The following is a 26,277-nucleotide window of genomic DNA, read 5'->3' on the forward strand; positions in this document are numbered from 1 at the left end:
AGAGGAGAGGGTGGTGCCTTGGGGGTTCCAGGGAGTTGTGCAGCTGGCTCCCTTGCCACCCAGACTGCCCCAGGGTTCCCAGCCCCAAGGATTATGGAGCATCCCCACACCTGTTTGCTCTGCAGTTGCTGTTGTGCACGCATTTTCTCCTCCAGCACTTTCTGCAGTGTCTCCTTGGCCTTCTGCTCATAGCTGTTTTCCTGGTCTTCCATCCGTAATAGCAACTTATTCATTCCCCAAGAAGTGTATTTCTGTAAATTTGAGGCAATTCAACAAATACACATTGACCTACTGTGTGCTAAAGCCTGAGCAGGGATACAGAAATGAAAAGAAATTGGTCCTTGCCCACAGGGCAGAGACGTCAGTAATCTGGTGGACCTTCTTCCAGGCTGGAGGCAGGCAGGGAGAGTCCCTCAGGTGATGTGAGAGGTGAGTGGGGATAAAAAACTGCCCTGGGCATGCTGGGCCTTCTCCCCTAGGCCTTCCACAGGCATTTGAACTCCGACATTTCCAAAGGGAAATCATCTTTCTAAACCTGCTCCTATCTCAGTGGCCAGCATCACCCCCCACCCAGTCTCCCAAACCCTAAACCAGGGAATCATCCTTGATTTCTCTCTCATCTTCTTCAAGGAATCAGTTCCTCATCAAGCTTTGTCAAGTCAGCGTCTTTAACGGCTCCTTCGTTACCTGTATCCTCTATCCCACTGCCACCTCCTTAGTTCAGACCCTAGTGACACTATTATATGGATTATATAGAGACTATGTGTTATCTTCATGCCTTGCCTCCCTCTAAACCCTTTTCAGTCCTGCAGCTAGAGGGTTCTTTCTAAAACTTAAATCTGATCCCATCACAACCTGCTTAACTCTCTCAGTGGTTCTCGGTGTTCTAAGAATCAGGTCCAAACTCCTTGGCATGGTTCCTACTTACAAGCCCAGACTTTCATCTCATGCTGCCTCCACGCAAGCTGAACTGCTTGTAGGTCCCCTAAGCACTGTGCTTTTCAGCCTCTGCCTTTGCCCATAAAGCTTCTTCTGCTTAGAGTATCGTGACCCACGCTTCTCACCTGGTTAACTTCTACCCATGTTCAAGATTCAGCCCTAGAATCATAAATTCTGATAAACTTAGCCAACCATACCTACCCCCCGACTCTTTATGGATTAGGCAGTTTTACTGGTGTTACATAGTATCTATATTTCTGATCTATTGACTCATCTGTCTCCTTTAAGGGATTGTAAACTCCTTTGAGGCAGGGAGCATTTTTATTTTTGTATTTTTTGTATTTTATTTATTTATTTATTTATTTATTTATTTTTATTAGTTTCTGCTTTATAACAAAGTGAATCAGTTACACATATACATCTGTTCCCACATCCCTTCCTCATGCATCTCCCTCCCTCCCACCCTCCCCATCCCACCCCTCCAGGCGGTCACAAAGCACCGAGCTGATCTCCCTGTGCTCTGCGGCTGCTTCCCACTATCTATCTACCTTACATTTGGTAGTGTATGTATGTCCATGCCTCTCTTTCGCTTTGTCACAGCTTACCCTTCCCCCTCCCCATATCCTCAAGTCCATTCTCAAGTAGGTTTGTGTCTTTATTCCCGTTTTACCCCTAGGTTCTTCATGACATTTTTTAAAAATTCCATATATATGTGTTAGCATACAGTATTTGTCTTTCTCTTTCTGACTTACTTCACACTGTATGACAGACTCTAGGTCTATCCACCTCATTACAAATAGCTCAGTTTCGTTTCTTTTTATGGCTGAGTAATATTCTGTTGTATATATGTGCCACATCTTCTTTATCCATTCATCCGATGATGGACACTTAGGTTATTTCCATCTCCGGGCTATTGTGAATAGAGCTGCAATGAACATTTTGGTACATGTCTCTTTTTGAATTATGGTTTTCTCAGGGTATATGCCTAGTAGTGGGATTGCTGGGTCATATGGTAGTTCTATTTTTAGTTTTTTAAGGAACCTCCATACTGTTCTCCATAGTGGCTGTACCAATTCACATTCCCACCAGCAGTGCAAGAGTGTTCCCTTTTCTCCACACCCTCTCCAGCATTTATTGTTTCTAGATTTCTTGATGATGGCCACTCTGACTGGTGTGAGATGATATCTCATTGTAGTTTTGATTTGCATTTCTCTAATGATTAATGATGTTGAGCATTCTTTCATGTGTTTGTTGGCAGTCTGTATATCTTCTTTGGAGAAATGCCTATTTAAGTCTTCTGCCCATTTTTGGATTGGGTTGTTTGTTTTTTTGCTATTGAGCTGCATGAGCTGTTTATAAATTTTGGAGATTAATCCTTTGTCAGTTGCTTCATTTGCAAATATTTTCTCCCATTCTGAGGGTTGTCTTTTGGTCTTGTTTATGGTTTCCTTTGCTGTGCAAAAGCTTTGAAGTTTCATTCGGTCCCATTTGTTTATCTTTGTTTTTATTTCCTTTTCTCTAGGAGGTGGGTCCAAAAGGATCTTGCTGTGATTTATGTCATAGAGTGTTCTGCCTATGTTTTCCTCTAAGAGTTTGATAGTTTCTGGCCTTATATTTAGGTCTTTAATCCATTTTGAGCTTATTTTTGTGTATTGTATTAGGGAATGATCTAGTCTCATACTTCTACATGTCCCTGTCCAGTTTTCCCAGCACCACTTATTGAAGAGGCTTTCCTTTCTCCACTGTACATTCCTGCCTCCTTTATCAAAGATAAGTTGAGCATATGTGCGTGGGTTTATCTCTGGGCTTTCTATCCTGTTCCATTGATCTATCTTTCTGTTTTTGTGCCAGTACCACACTGTCTTGATTACTGTAGCTTTGTAGTATAGTCTGAAGAGGGAGCATTTTTAAAAAAATAAAATTATTTTTGTAGGCTTGGGGATCTGAACAATATTCAGTAAAGTCAAGTTTTAAAAATTAATACATTTGTATTTTTAGAATTTCTCCTGGCTTCAAGGTCAAAAAGAAAAAGACACAAAAGCAGCTTTGCAAATTCACTGGGGGTCTTGCCTTTCCAGTGCTTTTCATCTTTACGCCCTGTGATTTTTGGGAAAGCAGGAGCCTTTTACTGTCGCTTCTGGGTTACCCAACTGGGTAAGAGATAGTCTAGATAATGCAGATTTAGAGTTCAATATCAAATCATTTCCATTTAGCTTTGGAGTCATGTGAAAATTTGGATTTAAAGGTTGAGTGGGTCTTATGTTCTTGGAATTGTCATTAGAAACCAGACACAGGAGTTACTGGTTGAGATCATACATGGTTATGTCCAGGTTATTGGACTTAACCATGCTGGTCACTGACCAGCTTTATCCCCCTTTGAAAACGAGTAGACTGGCATTCTGGATTATATGTCAGTCTCTTACGAGCTTGGTTGGCATTACTGAAAAAATAAAAGTTGTGGATCCGCAAACCCATAGACTCTATAGGCTATGTTCCCCTGCAGAATTCTAACTGCATGGCCACCTTATCTTCCTAACATCAAGTGGGAGCAGTCTGGCCGGTCCATCTCGTTCTCTTGATCTTGAGTCCTCTGCAAAAGACATCCCCCTTTTCTGCACCAGCACATACGTCACAGCCCTGAAGAAAGTGTAGACATCTGAGATACGTTAACAGTGGGGGAGGGCTGATATCCCGTGAACAGACACATAGATGCCTGTTAGACCTGGAAATTGAAAACCAGAGAGGCGGGGCCACACTGGTTTTGGCCCAGGCCACCAGCCACTGGTGTTCCCAGCAAAATGTTCCCAATGTGGGAGTTTGAGGAAGCAGGGAAAGGCAGGGGTGTGAGTTTATTAGGACTTGAGGCCCTCAGCCTCGCACTGAGGCCAGCTGGACCCCCAGAGCGTGCTTCCTGCCCTCCTATGGGCTGCTACTCCTAAAGGTACTTGGTTTCAACAGTTATTTGTGCATCAGGTTAAAGACTGAAGGGAGAGGGATCTGCAAGCCTAAATTCTTCATATCATACGCCACCTCCCTTTCTCTTCTTATTATATAAGCAATTCATGTGAAAAACAAATAAGGCAAACAAAACAAAACAAAATTACCTGAAGTCTTGCTATCCAAAAGTTGCCATTAGTATTTTGGTGTATACGTGTTCCAGATTTTTCTTTATTTTTAACCCTTCATTAAGGCCATTGTAGTCTTGACAGATGATGCTGGCACAAGCACTTGAGATGAGACTCATCTTTTTAAAATACTGTATTTGCATTTGGCTGAATTTGTCTCAGGCCCTGCCTTGCCTCGTCCCCAGCGTGGTGTTTTCTGCTGCAGTCTCTGTAAATTGGAGTTGGGGTGATGGGGCGGTCAGGCAGGGCTGTGTGTATCTGTGTCTGTACGAGGGAGGGCGGGCACACTTTCCAGTGTTTCTGGGCAACAATCAGGCACTCACTGCAGTTTCCTATCCCTCAGGCCTGGGCTGTGGAGACAGGGGAAGTACCAGGAAGGGGTGGACGACCCCGACCCAGCTAAATGGAAGGCCCAGCTCCGCTGTGCGCTCAACAAGAGCAGGGAATTCAACCTGATGTACGACGGCACCAAGGAGGTGCCCATGAACCCAGTGAAGATATATCAAGTGTGTGACATCCCCCAGCCCCAGGGCTCTATCATTAACCCAGGTGAGGCCCCAGCTGCTGGGGAGAAGGTGGACAGTGTGCCAGGTTCCGGGCTGGACCCTTAAAGCGATAGTCGACTTGAAAGTCGCCTCGCTTACAAAGTTGAAGACTGGTAAATAAAGCAAGAAATGCTGTCCCTAGAAAGAACCCAGAGAACAAAAGATATAAACTCAGCACAGTCTTCCTGCCCACCCAGTGGAACAGTAAAGCATTAGAAAGAAGAGGGGGTATTGAGTTCTATAAAAAATAACTTCTCTTGGGACTCAACACTGAGAACAGAGGCCAGGTAGTTTAGAAGAAGGAGGGCTTAAAACTTAGAAGGTCTGAGTTATAAACCTCGGTCTTTCTATTTCACTACTTGTGGGACATTGAATCAAGTCATTCAACATTTTGAGCCTCAGCTTCTTCCACTATAAAATCTGGGTTCTCATCTTTCCTGCGTATTTCAAAGGCTGTTCTAAGAATCAATTGCCATGACATTATGAAGGCTATTAAGTTCTCTTTATAAATGATGGGTAAGTGATCATTTAATTTGTATGGTATTTTTCCTAGGAGAATACCACCTGATCCCTATATTTACTCAATGTTGAGCCAGTTCCGACTAAGAGCCAGATAATTTAGACTTGACCTCCAGTGAATCTAGTGAGGCTCTGCCATGAGGGAAGGGTCTGTCTTCACAGTAAGCTTATAAAGGAGAGAAGCTGTGCTCCTTGGGTCCTTAGAAGGGATGCGAATGTGTAGAAAGGGGTTTAGAGTAGGAATTAAAAGGTTTCTAGGAGAAGGGAGTAGGGTCTGCAGCTCCTGGATAGGGGAGGGGATGAGAGCTTGCACTGGGGCTCCGTAGGAGGAGCTGGGAGTGGGGTGAACACCCTTGGTTCCCACTCTTTGGCATTGAGGGTGCACACTGAACCCAAGGAACCTCTGTGCTGGCAGTGCCTAGCTTGAACAGTGGGTCAGCTGCAGGGATGACAGTGCAACGTGAGCGCCTCACTTTTGACCTTTGTGTGTGTGTGTGTGTGTTTCTCGGGTAGGATCCACTGGATCTGCTCCTTGGGATGAGAAAGATAATGGTGTGGATGAAGAAGATGAGGAAGGTGAGCTGGACCAGTCACAGCACCACGTTCCCATCCAGGACACCTTCCCCTTCCTGAACATCAATGGTGAGTGGGGTGGGGGGTGGGACCGAGGCATGGAGAGGATGTAAGGGGCTTTGATTTTGCAACTGTTGACACCATATCCACCATTGCACTGGGAGCAGCGACCAGGCCCTGGGGCCAGGCTGCCAGTCTGTTAGCAAGTAGGAGTCATAGGCAAAGGCACTCCGTAGGCATAGTTATCCCAGTGGGGTGGCTTCTAGGCAGAGAGAGCATCTTCTGAATCTTACGTGATAATTCAGAGCAATTAAAAAATTAAACTCGTTCTCCATCCCGCATACAAATACACAAGCTGTTACAAATTTTGCTGATTTCCTTCAGGCCAATTGCAGGGAGCATTTTCGTGAATTGTAGGCAAACTCTTCTGCTATTTCCCTCGGTACAAATTTTCTGTCACTGCCTTAACAGCCTCTGCTAAGGCCGTATCATGGGAAACTTGTGGCTCTACAGCTCTTAATACTAGGCTCTGATACAATTTCTCTACTAGAGACTTTTATCTTTTTTAAATTTATTTATTTATTTATTTATTTATTGTGGTACGCGGGCCTCTCACTGTTGTGGCCTCTCCCATTGCGGAGCACAGGCTCCGGACGCGCAGGCTCGGCGGCCGTGGCTCACGGGCCCAGCCGCTCCGCGGCATGTGGGATCTTCCCGGACCGGGGCACGAACCCGTGTCCCCTGCATCGGCAGGCGGACTCTCAACCACTGCGCCACCAGGGAAGCCCTATCTTTTTTTAAAATTGACTTTTTGAATTCAGCTTCCCAGGAAAGATGCGTTTAGAGGTTGGAGGGTCCCTGTGAGACAGAGCAGGTACTGCACCTCCCATTGCACGTTCTGAGGACGCTCAACCACAAGGTGAACTGCTCTTCCACAGCATCTTCCCTTGAACTTTTCACTGACATGCTCCTAGTCATATGACTTGCATTCAGTTGAGTAGCTTTTCACTACTTTTCTAAGTTCCATCTGGCTGCTAGGGTCAAAGGAGATACTTTTGCCACCTAGAAAATTTAGTATATGAAGAGGATTCCTGTAGGATTTTGCAGTCCCCTTCCCTAGGTGATGCCCCTTCTTTTGAGAATCAGGAAATGACTCTTATCTGTCTACTTGCCCTCCTTCACTTACCCTGTCATTTATAACCTTGCAACCAAGTGATGAGTAAAGACAACGATCATAGAGCTCTCTCAGGTTAATACTGCCACAGCTACATTCCCACTTGGTGCAATTTTAAGATTTGGACGTTTGGAAATGTGAGATCCTTTCCCAAATCTTTGGCTCACTCATTCTGTTATTCTCACCCCTTAAAAGGATGCAACCCATTTCCAGGATCATGATTTCCCTTTTTTTTTTTTTTTTTTTTCCATGTTTTTTTAAAGCTAATATTGTGTGTCCTTACGTTATGGGCCACCTTGGATCCTTTATGGAAACATGTGAACATATATTAAAAAATAAAAAAGTAAAATATGGCCCTACAGCCACACCGGGATTTCATTGCCCTGAGAGAGGAGTTGGGGTGCATCAGTGACTTCCACGAAGCCTATACTTTCAAACAGGCTCCGGGCCAGCCAGTTTCCGGCTTAAGCAAGGAGAATGTTCCAGCGGTAACCAACAAGGAGAACCTGGTGACGCCGGTCTCGACTGCATTCCTGGAGCCGACCCTGGGGAGCGACGGCTCTGCGGTCACGTTCGGGAAAACCCAAGAGGATCCCAAACCATTTTGCGTGGGCAGTGCCCCACCGAGTGTGGACGTCACCCCCACCTACACCAAAGACGGAGCTGACGAGGCAGGATCAACCGATGGCAAAGTTCTGAACCCGAAGCCATCTAAGCTGGCAAAGAGAATCGCAAACTCCGCTGGTTACGTGGGTGACCGGTTCAAGTGTGTCGCTACCGGACTGTACGCAGACTCCCGTCAGCTCAGTCGGGAGGAGCGGGCATTGCAGGTGAGCCCCCACCACCCGAATTTCAGGAGCCTGACCAGTTGTCAGGTTTTTTTAATGTGTGAAGAGGAGGGGGCCGGGGGTATGATAGGGCAGGACACTGGGCTGATTTGGTTAATGAAGCTTAGGATAATTTAAATGTTTGAAATGTGTCCAGTAAGGGGACGTAAGTGGATACTTTAAGTTATTCTGTAGATTTTAAGCGAACTCCACTCGAATGCTGATAACGGAAGTTTTAATTATTGCGAAGGATGTCTAAAAGACTGCATGACATTTACCTATCAATCGCTTTGATTTCTCTGCCGTTACTGTACGTTAACAAATATACCTAAAAGCGCTGCTTAGAATGCCTTACGTGATACTTGGTGGAGGTGTGTAGCGGCCGCATGTCTGTGAGATTCGTGCAATTTTTTTTTCCACCCAAAAAACAAACAAACAAACAAAACAAAAACACAAACCTTGCTTAATGGGATAGAGTATGTATTTAACTTGCTAGTGAATGATAGATGTTGTATAGGAATTTCCTTAAGATATTTTACTTTTAATTAAAACACAAATAAAGCCAAATTGTTTTGCAATGTTAAGAAAAAAATTGGTTTATGCTTATAAAAATGGCTGAAGTTATCTAAATGATCCATTGAGTGCCCATTTTAATTACATAGATGGAAGGATTACAAGAGGACAGTATTTTATGTCTACCCGCTGCTTACTGTGAGGTCAATTCTTCAAATTTTTATTACTAGAATCTTCCATAAACCTTTTGAGTTAAATTTCATTTCCAAATATACAAAGGGAAGTTTGTGGGCCATGGTCGTCTTTATTCACTGTGCATTTGTTTTCTTTTCTGTTGTGTTTTTGTTTCGCTTTCTTTGCGTTGTGTTTTTGTTTTGTTTTATTTACCTTCAAAAGAGAATGTCTGTCTGTATGCCACAGTGTATGTATGGCTATATATACACACCACATATATCTCTACATACGTATGGCTTTACGAATAAAGAGTGTGTGACTAGTTACACATAGACACTCTTACGTTTTATCGTTCAATTTTAAAATATCTCAGTTGTATCATAAATTGTGGTTGGTTTTGGGCAAACTTTTCTTTGAAGATACTTTCCTTTAAGGTAAGGGCAGTGAAATAGCTTTGGTGGTAAGGTGTGTCTTTTTTCCATCTCCGTTCTCTTTGTAGCGTGCAGTGATGCGCTTCTCAGAGTTGGAGATGAAAGAGCGAGAAGGTGGCCACCCCACGACCAAAGACTCCGAGGTGCGCAAATTCAGCCCCGCTGACTGGGAAAGGCTGAAAGGAAGTCAGGACAAAAAGCCAAAGTCGGTCACCCCGGAGGAGGCCATTGCCGACCAGAACGACAGTGAGAGATGTAAGTGAACCCAGGCGGCTCGCGTGTGGTACCACGTCGGTGGGAACGGGGCGGTTCCGCTCCCAGTGCCGAGGGAGGTGAGAGGAAGCAGTACGCTTCCGACGGCCCAGCGTCTGGGTGCTGGCTGTTCGGAGAACGGGCTGCTCTGGCCACCCTTCCCAGCTGTGGATTGCAAGGCTGGTTGTCCTTTTGAGCGTTGCGGCATCCAGGAGTGAAGCACCTATGAAATGCTGTTCCCTGGCACGCGTCTCCTTTTTCCGGAGCAATGCTAGTCCTGTAGTTAGTAATAGTCTGATACAGTAGAGCAGAGGAATGGCAGTGCAGGACCTCCGGCGTAGCAGGTATGTGTTCTGTTGTGTAGCAGGTACGGACACGGGTTTTTGGTAGCAGTGGGATGACACTTGCAGCCAGAGCCAGACCCTCCAGAGTGACAGTCTCCTGTGGGAGGGAGTGGAGAGTACTCGGACTCTCCCTCCAGAGGCAGAGGTTTCGTTCACGTGCGATGAGGGCTGATGAAGGCCCCAGAGAGATGAGCATCATTGTGTTCTGTGGAGGCTCGTTTGCAGCCATGAGGAGCTGACACCACGCTCCCAGGCCGTGGGATCAGCGAGGCCGTTCTTCCCACCAGACGGCTGTGTTCTGTTCTGGAGGCCGAACTGGAGAGAAAGCTCGTGTTGGCCTCGAGTCACACTCTGCGGTCCCCTCAGCTGCTCCCCCACTGGGGTTGACTTCGGGCTTTGCCCTCGAGACTTCCTGGGCTAATGAGATGCGTTGGCAGCAAGTGGAGGTCTTTCTCCCGCTTTCTTCAGTGTGCGTGCTTGTGGCCTGTGGCCTGCAGCCTGCTCCGGACCCCAGAAACCTCACCGGTGATGGTGAGTGAGGGCACCTAGGTGAACGTCGAGGACAGGGTGGGCGTGCAATCCTCCTGAGACGGGACAGTCGGGGGTGGTGGGCACGTTTGGGAGGCCCAGGCCCTTGGACCCAGTCGTAGGGTCGGCGTTGGCCCGCACGCTTAGGTCGTGGGTGCCTGATGCAGTTCGGGAAAATTGTGGTCAGCAGCAGCGTGTGCTTCTCTCTGCTGCTTGGAGCACTGCCCTCCCCCAGCTCATCTTTGGGGTCAGACAAAGGCCTGTGGCCAGGGTTCTGGGTAAGCCACACCGGGACCGGTGTGTCCCACGTGGCTCCCGTAGAAGGGGATTTCTGGGGCTAGTCAGTGGCGGCCTTACCCGAGGGATGGGGCTCTTGATGTGCCTGGAGTAGACGATTCCGAGCTCCTCCCCCTCGGGATTGGAATGAAAAACGGAGGGTCCAGGCCACCCTGGAGTGAAGCAGCAAGAAGGCCTCCCTCCTTGCCTGTGCTCACAGCTGACACGCAGCCCTTACCCTCCTGAGTGGCCTCATAACTCAGCTCCTAGGGAAGTTTCTCAGAGAGATGTGGTAAAAGTGGGCAAGGCCAAGTTCACGGGGATGCACTTTTCTGAGGAGGGAATGTGCCTGTTGCGGGTGGATGGTGAGGGAGGCTGGAGGAAGGGAGCGGGCAGTTAACCGGCCTCGAGTCTTCTCGCCCTTTTCTCCAGCAACGTGGCCAAACCCAGGGTGGCCGCTGCCCTTCATGTCTCAGTGGCCTCACCCACCCTTCTTCCCAGAGACGTTAGTGTGCGTCCTTCCCAGTCTTTCCTGCTGACCGTGGAGACGAGAACTCGGTGTGGCTGATGGGGAGCAGGGCCTGAGCCCCAGATGATTCCGAAAGCCCCCTCCCCCCACCGCCTGCCTCCAATCTCAGACCGACCGACGGGTCTCTTCCTGGAGCACCCGGGACGTGGCCCAGTGAGCCATGAATCGCCACCATGGGAGGGCAGGAGAAGGGTTGGGGAAGGTGAGGGGCTCCGTTTGAAAGGTTGGGGCAATGGAGGTGGGTTCCCCACCCACCCTCTGTCTTGTAGAGACGTGGGGTTTGTAAATAGCTGGTCAGGAAAGGTCACCTGAAGGGGCCACTGTTCTTACTGCAGCCTCCACGTCCAAGGCCCAGCAGGTGTTCATTCCATTCAGCTGGATATGAACGGGCCTTCTTGTTCTTGGGCCATCACGTCTTCAGCTGATATGGGCTCAGGTCCTTCTCATGGGTGTCGGTGTGGCCGAGAGCCGAGCTGTGAGCACATGGGAGCTGGGGCGGGGATTTGGGGCGGGCATGGGTCCCAGAGAGGGTCCAGGACGCCTTCAAGATGCCTTCCCCCTTCTGAGGCAGCCCCTACCCATGGAGGGCCCAGGAGCTTCTAAGGTGGTGGGTGCTGTTTGCACGGCCCTGGTTGTCCTGGCGCGGGTGCATCTTGTTGCTAGGGGTTGTTTAAAAAAAGGAATTAACTTGAAAACACAGTGGCCGAGATACTCATTTATTCTTTATGATCACATGGGTGGCTGAGTGAAATTTTTATTTTGGAAGTTCACCAAATGAGTTTGGAGGTTCCTCAGACTTGGAAGTTCATCACTAGGAACCCTCAGTGGCATTTGAAGATGGGGCGGGGCAAGGAGGCATTGGTCCCTTCCTTCTCAAACTTGGAGTAACCATCTCCCTTGCGAACCACTTGGCTGGGACAGGCCTAGGTCCTGCTCAGTGGCAGTGCCTGGCCAGGAGCTGGAGGAAGCCTCAGTCAAGGGGCTTCATGAAACTTCTTTGCTCAGGGAACTTCTCTTCCAGCTGAGCACCTGCACGTTTGTAAACTACTTTGGAACAGAGATCCCCTGCACTCCTTGTGTAGCGGGTGTGACTTTGAACAAGGTTAGCCCTGACTGGAGGTGCTATTATACTTAAGCTACAGAGAAGGGGATTTTAATCCTGGGGAGCCTTGCAGCGACTCAGAACCCTCTCACCTTGTTTAGGCCTCACTGGGCATGGCTCAACAGTGGTGAGGGTGCTTTGTTGCCACAGTGACTTGTAAATGTTGCTGTGGTGATGCTTCTGTGAGGTGATGCTATGGTACAACCATAATGAATTTGGGATATATGTGCTGTGAGTCATAAGACCATGCTGCAGGGACCACGTTCACATCTTGCTTAGACTGGGTGACCAAGGGCACATGGCTTCCCACTTTTAGAAGGGCCAAAAGTAGCAATGATGGCAAAGCCTGATGGTTAGGATCCCCGTGCATCTATTTATCTCCCCATCTCTTTTGCCCTCAAGGGTCATCCTCGTGTGGGTCGTGGTTAGAACAGTCTTTGAGAAGCTCCAAGTGACACGGAGCCTCTACCCCATAGCTGGTGGCCATGGGCATCTTGGGCAGTCGGGGTGGGTGTCCTTCAGGGTTATTACTGGCCTGGGTAAGGTCACACTAGCGTAAGGTCTTGGGGGGCCTTAGCTGAGGGGAATTGAGATCTTTGCCCTAAAAGGCTCTGGGGTTGGGGGAAGGGTGGATGGACCTAGTTTGGAAAAAGAAACTTTCAACTTGGACATGGGGGTTCTTAAGGTAGCCCTTCCATCCCTCCATGGATCCCCTCCCACGGAGCTTTTAGGGAAGGCTGATTGGACCAGAGAAGTCCAATGGTGTAACCAGCAGGGCTCACCTCTTAAAATTTCCTACGTTTCAGGCCTGAGATTCAGGCTGGTCTGAAAGTCTTGGCATCTTTTGGTTAAAGGGATTTTTCCAGCCTTTCTCTGTGCTGAGCCTGGCCCGTGATTATGAAGCCCACCCTGGAGGGAGGCTAGCAGTAACATTCCCACTTTTTTTTTTTTTTTGCGGTATGCGTGCCTCTCACTGTTGTGGCCTCTCCCGTTGCGGAGCACAGGCTCCGGACGCGCAGGCCCAGCGGCCATGGCTCACGGGCCCAGCCGCTCCGCGGCATGTGGGATCTTCCCAGACCGGGGCACGAACCCGTGTCCCCTGCATCGGCAGGCGGACTCTCAACCACTGCGCCACCAAGGAAACCCAACATTCCCACTTTACAAGTGAAGGGGGCCGAGTTGTAAAGCGGCGCCATTCCTGCCCGAGTGTTTAAGAGGGTCACAGAGCAGCCCGAGTGAGAGTTGCAGCACGCCGTCTTCACCGGGCCTGCGGTAGCCTGGGCTGCATCACCCGTAAGCACAGGCCAGGAGTTTGGGGTTTCTCCTGCTGCCATGGCAGGAGACCCTCGCGGTTGGGGTGATTCCACCATTCCGGCAAGACTAGATGGGGATCTCTCCCACCTTGGGATACCCTTGGAGAAAAGCTAAGTGTGTTCCACCCTTGAGAACACAGGTCAGGCTAGCCCAGGCCAGGGTGAGGTTCATCCCCACAACTGGCTGCCATTAAATGCTGGGAATGCTCCCAAGAGAGGCTGATCAGGGGACCAGCCTGCTGAGCAGAAGTGGGAGTGATACTTGAAGTGGTCTAGGGAGAGGAGGAGGAATGCGAGCAGCATGTGAGGGGTGTGTCCATGATTTCATCTAGAAAAACGGGCTGTGGGAGCTTAGCTCAGGTGTTAACGAAATACCAAACTCATACACCCACCCCCACCCCCGGCCGGTGATGGACACAGGGTCATCTTCGGGGAACTCTTTAACAGCACAGTGATCATTATGGAATTATTTGTGTGTTAGAAACAATGTGACTAGCAAAGCAGTTGAACTGTTTCTTTGGCTAGAGCAAAAGTGAGGAGTGATGTTAGGCTGGGGTGATTGGAGGAAAAGCCCTAAGTGGATGCTAGATTGAGCAGAGGGGCAGGAGCAACACAGGCGGAGCTGAGGTGTGAGTACTTCAGCCCTGCCCGCCGCACCCCCCCACCCCACCCCCACGAAGGGGGTTGGAGTCTTGTCTTTGAAATGTCCTTAGATGCTTGTTGCCTGGGAAGGAAGGCGTGGAGACGTGCCAGGTGGGTGACTGGTGTCACTGTGGGCCTTCTTCCTAGACAGGAAATAGGAGCAGCCCCTCGATGGCAGTGAAATGCTTTCCCCCCACGGGTGTGGAAAGAGGACAGACGGACTTGTAGCAATCTGGTTGAGTTCTTTGAAATTGCCCTTGACCCTTGTGTGTGCACCAGGAAGCCTTTCCTTTCCCTTTGCCAGGCTCCTCTTGCCTTGGTCTCCCCAGCTTCCCAGCCTCCCACCATTCTTTCCCTACCCTTTTTCTTCACCCTCGCCCCTGCTGACCCAAGTGAACATTGGTGCTATGTCTGTGTAGATGGCAGTTGGGGGCTATTTGGTCTCTTGATGACATCAGCCTTTTTTGTTGACTAGCAGCTGTTTCCATAGTCATTTGTAGCTCTGCCCTGATTGGTTGGATCTTACTGTGAGGTCACTCACCCCCCGTTGTAGCTCTGCCCTGATTGGTTGGATCTTACTGTGAGGTCACTCACCCCCCCTTTAAAAGTAAGCCACCTTGGAGAGTTAAGCAGTTAGGGAGTGATCTCACATGCCTATAGACGGATGGTGTAGATGCCTCACCTTGACCCTTGAAGGATGGATTGTGAGTGGGCTACGCGCCTCATTTTCTGCTTTCTTTGCTGGTTGTGTTCAGCTGTCCTTCCTTTGGGACGTCTTTCTGAGGGTTTTGTGCTTCCGGCGTGTGAGGCCCCTGGTCTCCAAAGGGGGGTGGTCTGTTGGTAGCAGATTGCCTTGGGCGTGGGGGTCCTGCCTGCTCCTGGTGACCTTTGTTCCCTCCTTTCCGGGTTGTCTCCCCTCCCCTAGGGGAGTGTTATGATGGAAGCAAACCTGACCGCTTTGAAGCCCCAGAAGACAGTGATCTTCCTGAGGATATGGACACGGAGCCCCCCAGAGAGTCCCCCGCCGACCAGGCGGCCCCGGACGCGTCACGCAGCCCCACCCTCCGGCTGAACAGAAAGCGCAAGGTGTCTGGCAATAGGAACCACACTGAGACCACTGTGCTCCCGGAGGACTCTCTGCTGAAAGCCAAGCGGAGACGGGTCTCCAAAGGTGAGCTCGGTTTGGCTTCGGGCCCGCAGGGCACCCTACGGAAGTCCTGGAGCGGAGCAGTGGAAAGTTCCAGTCCCACCCTGGATCCCTGGGGGGAGCCACTCACACCTCCCCACCCCCCACCCCCATCCCACCCCCCACCCCCCCAAAGCCAGGTGGCGGGGCTGGAGCCCAAAGGTGGCCAAAGGCAAATAGACCCCCTCCCGAGACTTGGTGACAAGTTCCAGCCAACACAGTGACCACACCCCTCCCCTCCCCCACCCCTGTTAGTGATGTGTAAGACAGTTTGTTCCCCGCACCACCACCCCCGCCCCGGGGGGCTTCTTCATTAATTTGTAGTTATTTCTCCATTAGCTGACTGGCCTGAGAGGGAAATGACAAACAGTTCCTCTAACCACTTAGAAGAGCCACATTATAGTGAGCTGACCAACCTGAGGTGTGCATTGAATTAACAGGGCTCCATCCCAGAAAGCAGCGCCGCTTGCTGCACCTTAGAGAACGGCGGGAGCAGAGAGCAAACCTGGCCGGCAGGGCAGGAAGGAAGTGATCCAGGCGGTTCAGCCTGCGGTCACCCCCCAGGGCAATAGCATCTCCGAAGAGAAACCTGGCAGGAAAAGGGCAGAGGCCAAAAGCAACAGCAGCTGGTTGGAGGAGTCCCTTAAATGCAGTGACAATGAACAAGGATACGCACGGGGCGGGGGGCGCTCCTGGAGGGTGGATCACCCGCCCTCTGTGGGAAACGGCCCTGGAGGGGACCTGAGCGCCATCCAAGTTGACAAGAGTAGCGTGTGGCGAGTGGGGAGTTTTCTTCCTGAGGTCCTTTCAGCCTGCACACTTCCTTATGGAATGGACAGTGAGGCGGGAGCTCGACTTCCTGGGCTGCTCCTCATCACCCAGCCCGCGGCTGGGCAGGAAGGGAAGTCTTGGGTGACCCCGGGCGCTTGTCAGTGCCCTCATTCCAGCCTCAGGCTGTCCCCAGTCGCCCTGTCCCGAGCACCCAGGCCCCCCACGGGTGGGGACGGGAGCGCACGAAGGGCTGGCTTCTGCCCTCTCTTGCGGCCCTTTGAAGCGACTTGCCATTTGGCGTTTCGTGGGTTAGCCTATTTGCCGGTTGAATGTGGGATGATTAACATATTAGCGCTTTGAAAACATAATTGGTATATCTTTAAAAACTGAAGCTGCTCCAACGATCAGTGCTAACAATGGGCTTTTCTTTCCTCACCGGCTACAACTGTGTAACGCCCGCTGCTTCTCCCCCTGACAGATGTGCTGTGCATGGACGAAGAAATGGATTGGCAGCCTTCGCCCCTGCCGCAGAAATACACCGACAACAGCGAGAAACCATCCGGGAAGCGACTGTGCAAAACCAAGCATTTGATCCCTCAGGAGCCCAGGCGGGGCTTGCCGCTGCCAGGGGACTCCTAGGTGGACAATGCGGATGGCAAGGTACCTCTTGCCCCTGGCTCTCCCCCGCCCCCCGGGCCCATGCAGGCACATCCCGCCTGCCTGCTTCTCTGCTTCTGGGGACAAAGCTTTCCTTTTCCTGAACCCCTCCCCCCAAAACGTCCCTGCCCCTTCCTAGGGGACGTGTCTCCTGGGTGGTGGTGAAGTTTCCAGCTAGTAAAAATGCAACCCCTTCCTCGCGCCCCGCCTCCCCCAGACTGAGAGGAGGAAAAGTGCTTTCCTCCACTCAGGTTTGTAACTCAGGGAGGAGGCGAACCAGGCGGGTGGAGGAAGGACAGCCTGAAATGTGTGCGCTGCCTGGTTTCGTGATAGGTGACCGTCCGGAGATTTTGAAAGCGGCCTGAGCCCAGTTCCGGCTATGATCTTTCGCCGGCCAAGCAGGACCAGAAGGCCTTGGACTGTTTGTAGCAATTGTTACCAGCTTCCCAGGCCTCGCAGCTGACATGGTCAAGCTCCCCTCCAGAGACCACCCAGTCCCGCCCGATGCCACCGGAAGCGCGGAGACTTATTGTCAATAAGAACGCGGGCGAGACCCTCCTACAGCAGGCCTCCCGGCTTGGCTACGAGGTGAGCATCCTTGTGGGTGCCCCGGATCAGGATCCACCGGCTGCTGCTCCTTGGGTGGGGGACACACTGTCTGGGGATGGGGGGCGGGTCTCAGAGCCCAGCCCCCTCCACGTGGCGGGCTGGGCTGGGTGTTCCAGCAGGGTGTTTGCGTTGGCTCCCGCTCACACTGTGGGCTCTTTGGTGGCTTGTTCAGTCGTGGTGTGAAAAGAAAGGCAGGCCTCTCTGATGTTCCGTTCCCGTTCAGGCAGGCAGGCTGCTTCGGCCAGTCTGGCTCACTTATCTCTGATATAAAATCTGACCTAACCCAGGGCTTGGCGACCAGGGGAATTTTAATGAGCCCTTTTGGATTCTGAATAGCAAGAAGGAGAGTAGGAGAGTAGTTATTAGCTCTACTAACTTGTGCTGTTTGGGGCAGAGTGATGCCCCTGTGGGGTAGCGGGTGGGAAGTGTCTGTGCAGAGTAGGGGTGGGAGTGGGGCAGACCTGAGCAGTCTCTTTCTGAGAGGGCACGGGAGCCGAGGGCTGATGGGCGGGGAGCAGGGCTTGAGCCTTGCACAAAACTCCCTGTCCACACTGCTGTATCCCAACCCAGCACGGCTGATGACAGTGATGGCCTCTATTGCTAGAGCAACATAGAAAGATAGCTGATATCTGCCTAAGCCTGTGTGATCTGTAGTAACTCCTTTCACCCTTTTAACATGTTCACTTGGGAGTAACGCGTACTAGCCCACTCTCGGATGAGGAAACTGAGCCTCAGAGGGGTTAGCTGATACCCGTACAGGTAGCAATCCAGCAGTGCTCCACAGCCCACCACGCTCCTCAGCAAGACTGGCTCACACTGGAATTGCCCTTTTTACAGTTCAAAACCTCTGTGAGACAGATGACTCTCCATGCCCTGTGCAGTTCCCCCACCATACTTGTCAGTAGCAATTGTGATGTAATAGCCCACAGGGCAAAGGCATTTTTCTGTGCTGGCATCAGCCCTCTGGGAGTTGAATGGTGACAGTAAAACGCGGTTCAGCAGGCTGAGCGTGGAGGTGTGGCTGAGCACTGGGGTGGCAGGACCCAGGCTGGCCCGGAGCCCTGGCGCCCACACCCTCAGCCAGCTCTGTGCCCCTGTCCCCCGTCTCCCGTCGTGTCCCCCCACCCCGGTCCATAGTGCCGTGAGCCCTTGGAAGTGTGCCTGCCTTGGCCTTAAGGCATGACTGTGGGTGGGAAGTTGGAAGCACTAGGGCTATGCTTAGTTTGGGGTGTTTTGTTGTTGTTGTTGTGGGTTGAATGTGCTGTTGTTTATATCTACACGTCTCTTGGAGACCTCTCCATTAGCTAGAGAGCACTTTCTGGTAGTTAGCGCAGTTACTTGCAGGTGAAGTCCAAGGAGCACCCATTTGGTTTCCCAAGAGCTGAGAGCGGGCGCCTAGGAGGACAGAGCAGATGTTGCACATAGTGTTGAGCTAGACCCCCCCGTGGTTGAGAAGATAGTCTCCTTGCTTCCAGCAAACGCTGGAGGTCGGGGGGAGACCCCTAACCCCAACTTTTGGGTTAGGGTTGAGAAAGTAGACTCCCGCTTCCAGCAAATGCTGGAGATGGGGGGGCGGGGTGCTGCTGCACCCGCCGTGGAGGGCGGGGCTCCGAGCCCCACCTGTGAGCTTGGCATCATTTCCAGCAGCCTCCCTTTGGGACCAGAGAGGTCAAAAGACCCTCGTTGGTCCTCTAAGACAGTTTCCATTTTGGTTTGGTGGCTCTGAGGCCTGGACCAAGGGGCACTTGATCCATCCTTTTTTAGGCTACCTGGCCTTTGATTGCACAGGAAGCCTTGGGAATGTTTACGGTCGGATTTGTTTTTTTCTTCAAATGTAAATTTCAATATGTAGATTCCACACATCACCAGTGTTGATGCTGAACATTGTGACAAGTAGATGAACGCTTTCAACTTTGAATCCAACTTTCTGGGATTTCTCTGGGCAGAATTTTAAATGTTGGGATGATGGCCCAGTTGGGAGATGTGGCAGCTTCAACCTTTTAAATTGAAGGACAGTTTGCTTAAGCAGATAAGGGTGTGGTTTGGGAGGGTTTTCCTGAAGTTTTGTCTTCAGCATTCTTGGTTATTTTCTTCTGCTTAGCCAAAGATACCATGTGCAGTATAAAGGCTGTCTGAGCCTTATGTCATGATAATGTGGTTCTGGAAGTTTAGAAACACACTCTGGCTTCAGATCCGCGTTAAATAGATCACTTGCGTGGCCAAAGACCTCAAACTCTCCCTCCTGGGAAAAAGGCTTCTATTTCTTAGGCTAAAACGCTAGTGTGCAACCACATGCTTGTGCCTTTAGCGGTGATGGTTAAATTTTCTATGAATTGAATAAGTCATGTTTTTTAAAAAGTTAATGAGGCATTTAATTAACTCACAACGTCGGGCTTATGGCCTTTATGGTTACATTTTGCGGGTAGTGGCATTCGGCTTATAGCCGCTGAACAGAGAGCTGTCCTACAAAAGCAGTTTGACTTTGCTCTGGAATGGCTGGGCTGCCCTTCAGACACTCCCGTTTATTTCTAGCGGAGAAAATAAACCAAGGAATGTGTTGCGTCGACAGACTCGCCCCGCCTCTTCACCTTTCAGTTAGAGAAAGTGCTGGTGGCGACGGTTGCCATCCATTTAGAGGCCATCACCCTCTTAGCTAGGAGAGTGTAGTTAGCCCACTTGACCCCCAACAGAGAAGGCCTGTGGGGTGCTGGTCACAGCTGGATTGCATCCCTCTAACTGGGGCCCTCTTGGGCCTTTTGAATCTTCCCAGCTGACCAGGTACCAAAGACCTGAGTTTTAGGTCTAGTACTTCATGTTAATTGAACTTGGGGTTTAATATCTCTGGGCCTCAGTTTCCAAGTGTTGAATGAGGATAGTACTACCTTCCTTTCCTGGTAGCTCCTGGGTTCCTGTGGGTGACAGAAGACGTCCTCATCTGGGGAATGAGAAGCACTGTGTAAACAGTGGGATCAACGTGGTTGAGTTAGGACAGCCCGTGGCAAAAAGTCTGACCTGGCCGTGGGGCTACTGCTGCCTTTGCTGCCATCTTCCAGGAGAAGAGAGTTGACTTACCCACCAGCTTGGACGGCCTTTCATTTCTAGGTACCCTTGAATCTGCCCTAGTAGTGATGAAGGTTTCCAGGTGAAGGCCATGATTGTCACAGCAAATAAACCCTGGGTTGAGTAAATTGATGTGTGCACAGCAGTTGGTGGCGTTCAGACCTGATCCCAGAGCCACGTGACAGGGCCTCTCCGTGGCTGGCGCACACAACTCATTAGCTTGCAGCCGTCCACTCAAGTCTGGCTAGTGAGGGCCTGCTAAAAGAGCAGCAGCTTCATGCGGTATCCTGGATACCAGGGCTCGGGGCAGGTGGCCTGGGAGCCCAGAGGATTGTGGGCTTTCTGGCAGGTTGGGATGTAAACGGAGAAATGCATTCGTGGGCGTGCCTTTTCTCTTCCTCCTCTTGTTTTGGAAGGGAGCTGCTGCAGTGACCTGAAGTAACAGGGCACCAATGGCCAGGTTTGCCAGCATGCCCCATTAGGTTCACGTGGTAAGCAAATGGAACATTCTAGTTCGCTCCCAAGTGAGTGGTCACCTTTGATTGGCGTGTCCTCCAAAGGGCATAAAAGGTTTTACAGAACCCATCTCGCACTTATGGGCGGCTAGAATGACCCCCGTTTTAGGTTTAACAGATGAGTTACCTGAGAGATGTCACAAGGAGGCCTGTTCTGACCCCATCCCATCCCCCCTTACCCAGCAGACCATGTGTTGGGCCACATGCACGTTCTGCCTACTCCCAGCTCTCAGAACCTGACGGCTCTCTGCTGGGCACGACTTACCCAGTATAAACAGTATAATGTGTTTTCTGGTGGCAAATGCTTTCGATGTGTCTGAAAACTTTCTTAAGGTAATAAAACATTGAATAAGTTCCTGCTCTGCTTACTGGGAGTGGTTCATATTAATATTTTAACAAGCCAAAGAAATAAGGTTAATAACAGTGATTCTAATGCACAGTGTTGACACAGAACATCTCCGGGGGCGGGGGTGAATGTTTTATTTGATTCTTGAAATGTGGAGGTTGCAGCCTGTGGTGTATCAGGTTCCTGTCATTAACTTGAGTAAATATGAGAATATTAGACTGATTCTGCCCCGAGAGGGTGGAGTGAGGCAAAATAGAGGGTGGGGTTATTGGAGGCATTTTGTGTCATTCCTCGAGGATGGAGGGAGAGAGCTTCTCTTTAACTCTACTTAACGTACAGACAAGAGCATCTGAGGCCCAGGTTCTGATTTGGGGTCTTAACAGGGGGCGCGAGGATGTAGCTGACCTGTGTGTCCCTGCTTCTCTAAGCTGGGGAATGTTCTCTGGCTGATTTAAGCTCTCTTTAAGTGTTGGTCATCCATACTTTTATCTAAACTTGTGTTATCGTCCACTGCCACTGACTGAACAGACCCATCAAGTGAGAATGGTCTGTGCTTGGCAGTGTGTCATCTAAGATGTTAGCAGCTGTGACACTTCTGTACTGGTCACGTCGGCCCCTGGGCTGAGGGCTTTCATCGCTATCCGAATGCGTCCTCTCAGCAGCCCTGTGGAAGCTTGGAGAAGTTCAAGGGTAACTTGCCCATGGCCAGGCCACTGGTGCAGCAGAGCCTTAGACAACACTGTCTGCATCTCCAAGCCCTTCTCACACACTCTCACCCCCGACCAGGATGCCTGCCGCCTGCCCGCGCTATGGTGGGCTTTTGGCCCCAAGGATGTATGCCTTTGAAAGTGGGCACCGCCAAGCTATGGGGAGGTCACCCTTACAAGGTTCACTGTATGGTTGACTGATAGTATCTCCTCTCCTCTCCTCTCCCCGTAGGAAGTGGTCTTGTACTGCCTGCAGAACAAGATTTGTGATGTGAACCACCGCGACAACGCGGGTTACTGTGCCCTGCACGAGGCTTGTGCAAGAGGTTGGCTCAACATCGTACGACACCTCCTTGAATATGGCGCCGATGTCAACTGCAGTGCCCAGGATGGAACCGGGTCAGTGGCGGTCTTGCTCTTGGTCTGGCCCTGCTGGGGCATAGGCAGTGGTTCTCAGGGTGTGCGGGGAACCCCAGAAGGAAAGATGGAGAGTGAGTGCCATGTAAGCACACTGGTGGTGGAGTCCTCTAGAATGGAATCGGACAGATCTTTCTGGCAAATTTACATAGAACTTTAAAACTCTGTGACACTCTTATGGACAGAGGTCCCTGAAAATGTTGAGCCTGCATGAATAATCAGGGGTGTTCTCTTTTAAGACCCTGGACTCTTCACCAGCGTCTGTTGAATCTCACTCTTGAACATATATGTGAGTTGAAAGTTGCAGGAGTACAGACAGGTCCAGTGGCAACTGGCTTGATAGGACCTGCCGTGTCCACCCACATCCCCGGGCCTGGCCCCCACTCTGTCCTTGACCTCGGTTTATTGGCCAGAGGCCCAGGTCTGAGTCAGCCCAAGCATCTTCCTGGTTGTACCTGGGATGCCACCACGAGGCAGGGCACTGGGGCTTTCCTGACGGTCATAACATTAGCAAAACTGTAAGGTATTTGGTGGTTCGTGGTTTCCAAATCGCATCCTTTCTGGATGGGACTGCGGACAGTGTTCCTGACCCCAGCGGACACGGGCAGGAGGACTCTGTATCCTCCTGAGAACTCGCCCTGCCTGTCGACTGCTTCTGGGCGAGAGGGTTGATCACTCATCTCCAAGTTGGTTTCAGGAGAGGTTCCACTTTGCCCCCAGTTTCTTTGACAAACTGCACTTTTTGGGTTTTGTTTGTAATGGTATAACAATGGCTTGTCGTATCTGCTTCCGTGATGCTGGGATTCTTCCCCCCACCCCTCCGTACGTTACCTTCTTACAGTCTGTCACTATTTAAGTTCATTGGAAACGTTTTCATCTAGGCCTGAGTTCCTCCTTGGGCCATGCATTAAGAGAGATTTGCATTGAAGAATTAGGCCTGAGATGGTCCCTTCACCTGTCCCGTAAAGGGTTATGTGTTGAAATAACAGAGTAATTTGTCGCAGCGACCGTACACTCACCTCCTCGGTGAAATAGCGCGCCTACGAGGCTTGGCCGTACACGCTCGATTTTGCCCCGTGTCCTTAGAAGCAAGCGTCGCGTGCACGGGTGTAGTCCCCCGCACCTCTCCTAGGCCTCTCCACGATGCTGTCAAGAATGATCATCTCGAAATTGTCCACTTGCTCCTCTCCTACGGTGCTGTTCCTACCCTGGCTACATACTCAGGTAGAACCATCAAGAAAGTGAACCACAGCGAACTTCTGGAGAAGTTCTTAACAGGTACGGCAGAGGTCAAGACACGGTCTTGTTCAAGCATCTAGACGGTGACTTCACAGCCTTTCACCTGGGTTCCCCCTACCCCCACCCCCCCGTTTACTCTAAGTGACCCTTTACTGGGAAAAGCGGCCCAACGTTAGTCTGTCAAAGAAGAGATACATACTTTGAGTTTTGCGAGGTGGGGGGCTGGAAAACTCTTAGCTAGCCAGGCTAGCTTTTGTTTGGCAGGCTGGGGCGGTGAGGCGGGCAGTCCCTCAGGAAGGCGGGTGGACGCGTGGGGAGGTTTCAGTCAGATACCTGGAGGCGTGTGCAGTGGGACTTGTCAGGAGGTGACACCAGCCCCAGCGTGAGATGTTCCCGAACTCCAGCAGCATTTGCCTCTTACCAGCAGGCGTTATCTTGTTTCTCTCTCTCTCTCTCTCTCTCCCCCTCTCTCTCCACACTGTTGAAATAACCTGCAGGCTCCTGACGACGGTAACCCCGGTTGCTCTTCGGAGTTCTCTGGCAGCTGTGTGTGTGGTGAGCAGCCTTGTTCGTTTCAGTTGGGCTTGTGGGGGTGGGGGTGGGGGTGGGGGTGGCGCTGTGAGCAGGGCTTGCTTGGGAAAGAATTTTTCCAGGGTCCTTTTTGGAGAACAGCTGGAATCTTGCTCCAGCTTACTGACCTCTCTCTTGTTTGCCCCCCCGGTTAGAACCAGATGATGAAAGTGGTTACGATGTTTTAGCAAATCCCCCAGGACCGGAGGACCAGGATGACAGCAACGAGGCCTATGGTGACCTATTGGAATCTGAATTTTCCGAAGACCCCGTTTTGCCGTGTTATAACGTCCAGGTGTCCGTCGCTCAGGGGTGAGCGTGGCCAGCGTGTGGTCGAGAGCCAGCCCAGCTGCTCTGTGGGGTGGCAGGAGTTAGAAATCCCCTTCAGCAGATGAGGGTGGCTGGGTTGGGGGGTGAGTGAATTCCTCACCAAGTGTCCACCGACCTCACATAATGCAGTGGAACTTTTCCAGAAAAGTTTGGGGGATGGGAGGGCTCCCCAGCCAACTGCCCTCATTGGAACACACCCCTAGAGCCCAAAGGACACGGGAGTCAGCGACTGCAATTGCACAGTTTCAGTCACTAAACTCTTGGGGAAGGGATCCTCCCCAAACGGCTACCATAGGGGCCTTCCAAGGCGCGTGAGGTCCACGGGACAATACTGATGTGTACCCTCTTCTCGTATAAGATTAGAGAAAGCCGTATGTGGCACCTGGGATCTTATGTGTCTTCAGATTTGCTTAGATCGAGTCTTGTCCCCACAGTCGGGCCACTGTGCCCCATGACCAACCCTTCGGAGTGAACACATCAGGAGACCTTGCTCTGCTGTGTGTTGACCCCGGTGCTTAAGGAGTAGCATCCTCCTTGGACTCTGAGGCTGGGACCGTGTCTGCCTTTGTGGTGACATTGTATTCGGGATAGAGATGATAAAGCGTGGCAGGGTATCAGGAAGGATTGTACCACCTCCCTTCTCGAAAAAGCCTCACTCCCGGCAGCATTGAGGGGCGGGTTGGAGGTGTGGGAAAGGCAAGGAAAGCCAGGTGACCTCGAGTGTTTCTCATGCTCTCTCCGTGAGGGCCGGAGGAGAGGAGAGGTCAAAGAGGTGTTTGCCATCTCCCTTGGGTTGGCATACAGACTGGTTTTCCCCAGTGACTAGAACGGGGTGCACTTACTTGGAGAGGGGTGACCTGAGTTGTGGCCAGAGCCAAGGCAGCACTGGGGTGGCCTGCAACGAGGCTGGTTCAGGGGCGCTGCTCCTGCTTTTGTCTAAGTTGGCTGATCTGCCCTAGGTGGTCTCTTAACACATGCACATGAGTCCAGAGTTCCCCCGCTAGAAGTAGATCTTCCGGGCTTCCCTGGTGGCACAGTGGTTAAGAATCCGCCTGCCATTTCAGGGGACACAGGTTCGAGCCCTGGTCCGGGAAGATCCCACATGCCACGGAGCAACTAAGCCCGTGCGCCACAGCTAATGAGCCTGCACTCTAGAGCCCGCGAGCCACAACTAGAGAAAGCCCGTGCACAGCAACAGGCCCAATGCAGCCAAAAATAAATAAATAAATAAAATAAAATTAAAAAAAAAAGTAGTAGATCTTCTAAGGACAGTGAGAAGTGGGGTGGGGGTGGGGTAATCAAAGTGGAAGTAGCAGGCCCTTTCACCGCCAGGAGACGGGTAGTTTATAGTTGGGAGCGCCTCTAATTTTGCCGGAAACTCAAACCACTGTCCTTTCTCTGGTGTAGGCCTCGTAACTGGCTGTTGCTCTCAGACCTGCTCAAGAAACTGCAAATGTCCTCCTGCATATTCCGCTGCAATTTTCCAAATGTGGAAATTGTCACCATCGCGGAGGCCGAGTTCTACCGGCAAGTGTCAGCAAGTCTCTTATTCTCTTGCCCCAAAGACCTGGAGTCCTTTAATCCGGAAAGTAAGGAGCTCTTAGATGTGGTGGAGTTCACGAACGAGCTTCAGACTCTGCTGGGCTCATCCGTGGAGTGGATCCTCCCCAGAGACCTGGACTCAGACGACGCCTGGTGAGCTCGCCGGGGCCCGCCGTGTACAGTGTGTCATGGTGTTAATCCTTGTGCATATGTGTCCTAATACGACTATTTCTGTAAAGAAAGGACACGATGAGACACGACTCCAGTCGGAAGGACTTTGAAACATGTTTTTTTCTTTTTAAAATTTTAAGTCAGTTTTTATGAAGTTGTTAATAAAGTTTCTTTACTTTTCAATGTACACATGCTTCGGAATATGTTTGTTTTTACTCGGAACAATTGTTTCTTTTCTTTTTTAAGGAGAAAAAAAAAAAGGCAAAGGAGCTCCACACTTTGACTTAATTTCATACAAAGCTCCGACGACAGAGGCCATAACTGTTGAGAGTTGCTTTGGGGGCAAATTAA

The 26,277-nt window shown here is 50.8% G+C and overlaps 1 protein-coding gene and 1 long non-coding RNA gene across 2 annotated transcripts; both read left to right on the forward strand.

The window, feature by feature from the left end:
• Positions 1-7,113: 7,113 nt before the first annotated feature.
• LOC308610383 (BCL-6 corepressor-like) lies at positions 7,114-16,849 on the forward strand (the record flags this gene model as incomplete). The annotated part of the gene is made up of 4 exons (XM_081259539.1): positions 7,114-7,705; positions 8,889-9,075; positions 14,732-14,892; positions 16,823-16,849. The coding sequence occupies exons 1-4, from the start codon at positions 7,226-7,228 to the stop codon at positions 16,847-16,849; spliced, it is 855 nt and encodes a 284-aa protein (XP_081115665.1). The 5' UTR covers positions 7,114-7,225.
• A 104-nt stretch (positions 16,850-16,953) lies between these two features.
• On the forward strand, positions 16,954-23,258 carry LOC308610373. The gene is made up of 3 exons (XR_014014527.1): positions 16,954-17,008; positions 21,890-22,056; positions 23,207-23,258. It is a non-coding gene; the product is annotated as an uncharacterized lncRNA (long non-coding RNA).
• The last annotated feature ends 3,019 nt before the right edge of the window (positions 23,259-26,277 follow it).

The sequence above is a fragment of the Mesoplodon bidens genome (assembly GCF_964165515.1).
Source record: "Mesoplodon bidens genome assembly, contig: HAP1_SCAFFOLD_211, whole genome shotgun sequence".
Taxonomy (NCBI): Eukaryota; Metazoa; Chordata; class Mammalia; order Artiodactyla; family Ziphiidae; genus Mesoplodon; species Mesoplodon bidens.